The sequence below is a fragment of the Morone saxatilis genome, unplaced genomic scaffold (assembly GCF_004916995.1).
Source record: "Morone saxatilis isolate NCDOM2014 unplaced genomic scaffold, NCSU_SB_2.0 Contig8, whole genome shotgun sequence".
Lineage (NCBI taxonomy): Eukaryota > Metazoa > Chordata > Actinopteri > Moronidae > Morone > Morone saxatilis.
The window spans coordinates 19,752,728-19,755,819 of NW_023340257.1; the positions used below are offsets into that span (position 1 = coordinate 19,752,728).

At 43.6% G+C, this 3,092-nt stretch overlaps 2 protein-coding genes across 4 annotated transcripts in view; both read left to right on the forward strand.

Annotated features, from left to right (window-relative positions):
- Positions 1–1,498, forward strand: part of srsf1a (serine and arginine rich splicing factor 1a) — a gene marked incomplete at its 5' end in the record, with an annotated part of 3,077 nt that extends 1,579 nt beyond the window's left edge. The window contains 2 exon segments of one of the 2 annotated variants that reach the window (XR_004797458.1): positions 1–662; positions 1,085–1,498. The exon segment at positions 1–662 is cut by the window's left edge and continues 125 nt beyond it. Coding sequence is in view for 1 of the 2 variants with exons in the window: in XM_035680299.1 (XP_035536192.1) it covers positions 1–85 (85 nt within the window). 2 annotated transcript variants of the gene reach the window in all.
- A 527-nt stretch (positions 1,499–2,025) lies between these two features.
- Positions 2,026–3,092, forward strand: part of dynll2a (dynein, light chain, LC8-type 2a) — a 3,801-nt gene continuing 2,734 nt past the window's right edge. Inside the window, exons 1-2 of one of the 2 annotated variants that reach the window (XM_035679365.1) lie at positions 2,026–2,188; positions 2,728–2,883. In XM_035679365.1, the coding sequence (XP_035535258.1) occupies positions 2,752–2,883 (132 nt within the window). In that variant the 5' untranslated portion in view covers positions 2,026–2,188; positions 2,728–2,751. The remainder of the gene's footprint in view (positions 2,189–2,727; positions 2,884–3,092) is intronic. The other variant, XM_035679366.1, reaches the window with a different exon arrangement.

Sequence of the window (3,092 nt, forward strand, 5' to 3'; positions counted from 1 at the left end):
CCGCAGCCGCAGCAATTCCCGTGGCCGTGGCAGAGGATCGCCCCGCTACTCGCCTCGTCACAGCCGCTCTCGCTCCCGTTCCTAAACCTTTCTACCACCGATGTTTTGCCCTTTTGATGTATACCCTCCTGTTTTTACCTTCTATGAGTTCCTCCAGATGTCAGCAATTGATTTTTAATTTTTGCATTTCATGTCCCGATGTCCTTGTGGATGATCTTGGTATGTAGGTGTACCTCCCTCTCCTCTCCCCCTCCTCTCTTTCACCCCTCTTCCCCTCCCTCTCCGGCGGCTTTGTCCTTTTGTTTTCTCCCTCTCTCCACTTCTTTCTGTCCTCTCAATTTTTTTGCAACAATAGGAATTGTGCTGTGTTGGAACTTGGAAAACGTTGAGTCGCTATAACCTGCACTCAATGTTTTTGCAAGTATCGAAAATTGAGTTTTGTTTTTGTTTATTTTTTTAAGAAAATAGCTTCTCATTGGATATGTGGGGTGGGCTGTTTGGACGGGGAGCCCAATGCTTAACTGTATTTTACCCTTGTGTCTTCCTTTAGACATCTGAAGAGAAGGATTAAAGTGATTTGGAATAAAACCATTGTGGAGCACATTTCATTTATATGGTCAGGATAGGACATCTAATTGAGGAGCAATCAGGTCGAGGCAATGGTACGCTTCATATTCCATAAATTGAACATTTTGATAGGTTGTCATATCCTGCATGTCATATTTAACAAAGCCATATGTGCTGTACTTTGTTATGTATATATACAATTTTTTAACTTGCTACTCTGGCTTGTGACAGAATAAGCAGTCCTAGATCAAGTGTTGTGATGTAAGTGTAACATCTTTTGCTGTCAAATGTAAAAAAAAAAAAAAACTGAATCACTACTTTGTTGCAAAAGCGTCCCACTTTTGACTTAAATGTCCTCATTGGTTAAAATGTTTTAACTTCAGGGAGTGATAGTTTTTGTGCTCAGTGGCATTTTTTTTTTTCTTGAGTGCTCAAAATGGAAAAAAAAAAATAGGCCCAAAAATCTTGACATTTTATTCTAACAGTCTGCCTCTGATTTTCTTCCTGGTATTTCAAGGTTTTGATTGGAGGAGTGGCTCAGTGGATCCCAATCCTTGGAGCTGGATGAGTGGATCGATTAGGGAAGGGATAGGCAAGGATGGATGCTCGGAACGGGATCAGTTTTCCAGGATTCAAATGAGAGTTGAATTCAGAACTAATTAACGGGAGTCCCAGAGCAACTTTTTTTTTTCTATTAGGCCCCCCCATGCCTATTTAAAGTCTTTCAGTGGTAATGGCTTTATTTTACAAGAAAACGAAACTGAGGACCAGGAAGTTGGATCAAAGGATGGAATCGTAGATGCCTGGTATGAAGGAATTAAAAATTTGGGTGGTTGGGAGAGGGTTTTATTTGGGAGTAGTTTGTATGTTTTATTTTGCTTAATCTTTCTTTTTCTCTTAGCATTTTCAATAAAACATTTTCAAACAAGGACACTTTTGCTTCTGTTGTTATTTGACACATAAACCCACTTCACCGCACTTTTTCTCTCCATGTACTCAGAAGCAACATACAGGGCTGTGTCTGAATTTATAACCACAAATAATCTTTTTTAAGAGTAAATTAACAATCAGTTATTTGTAAACCTGAAACCAAGTGAGCACTGGAGCAGGAAATTGGCCCTCTTGTCTCTCTTTCCGATAAAAGCTTGGCTGCAGCTGTGGCTGTAACAGAAAACACACAAACACCACTTCATATGTTCAGTATTCAAAGCTCCAGTGTCTCTCAGCTGTGGCGGTGACTGATGAAAACCCCTGTACACACACGGCCAAACGATACCTACCTACGGCCAAGGTCTCGTTTCCTCTTAGCCCACAGCCAGTGGTGGATACTGTGAATGATGCATTGTGGGATGAAATAAGATGCCGGCAGACAGGAGCTGGAGAAAAACGCTTGCAACGCACGGGGAGGCTGCGGCTCAGCCAATGGCAGGGCGCAGCATGCAGCAGAGGGGCGGGGAGCTGTCGGAGCAGCACAGCAGAGAGACAACCTACCTACATGCTTATTGTGTAAATCTTTAAAAAGCAATTAGCCGCAGCATCATCTAAACCTTACCCCCCTGGCTGGGTGAAATACATACATATATATTTAGAAAGGAGTGTTTTTCAGGCGGCTCAACAAAAGGTGAGTTGCAGATCTCCCTAATGTGAGAGATTTTCACTTGCATGTCTGTACATATTTCTGATTCCAGTTAGTGATGGTGAGCTTTTACTGTATGTCTTTAATTCATGTGGACTGGTGAGACAGTATTTGTGTAGTGGTTGGGTGACAGCGGGCGTTATTGCGCCCGTACGGATCAGTAACGACAGACATCTTTTGATACTTTTTGCTCTCCTGATGCAGAAGCTGCTTTTATCCGAAAGTGATTTTGCCAAGTAATTTAACTCCACCTGTATCAAGTTTCGCAGCCAATCTATGCAACGCTCAAGTCATCGTGTAGTTAGGGATGTGGACACAAACACAGGAGCCTAAGTTATGACTGTGAATCAGTGCAAACGGGAGAAAAAACGCGGTGCCAAAGCGACCACTCTCCTGCGTATGATTGATGTTTGGCGATGATCCGGCTGGCCTAAACCATCCCCAGCAACCACGTGCGGTGTTCATTTTCAGTGCAGTACAGTGTCTGGGGGGGTGAACGTGCGCCTTTTTCTCTTCTTCCTCAGCAGGCATCATCATCATCCTCAACCATGACTGACAGGAAAGCTGTGATCAAGAACGCGGACATGTCCGAGGACATGCAGCAGGACGCGGTGGACTGTGCCACCCAGGCCATGGAGAAGTACAACATAGAGAAGGACATCGCAGCCTACATCAAGAAGGTGAGACAGGACGGGGTTGCATGGATGGATCCAAGTGGAGCTCTGTGGAGCTTACATCATTGGCACATGATCTGCAAATTCAGAGCCCTTTTTTTTATTCTCTGATCTATTTTTGGTCAGTGTGGAGACGAGGCACTTATGATCAGGGCCATAGCCAGGATTTTTATTTTTTTTTTATTACTGAGGTCATGAGTCCACAAGCCCCCCCC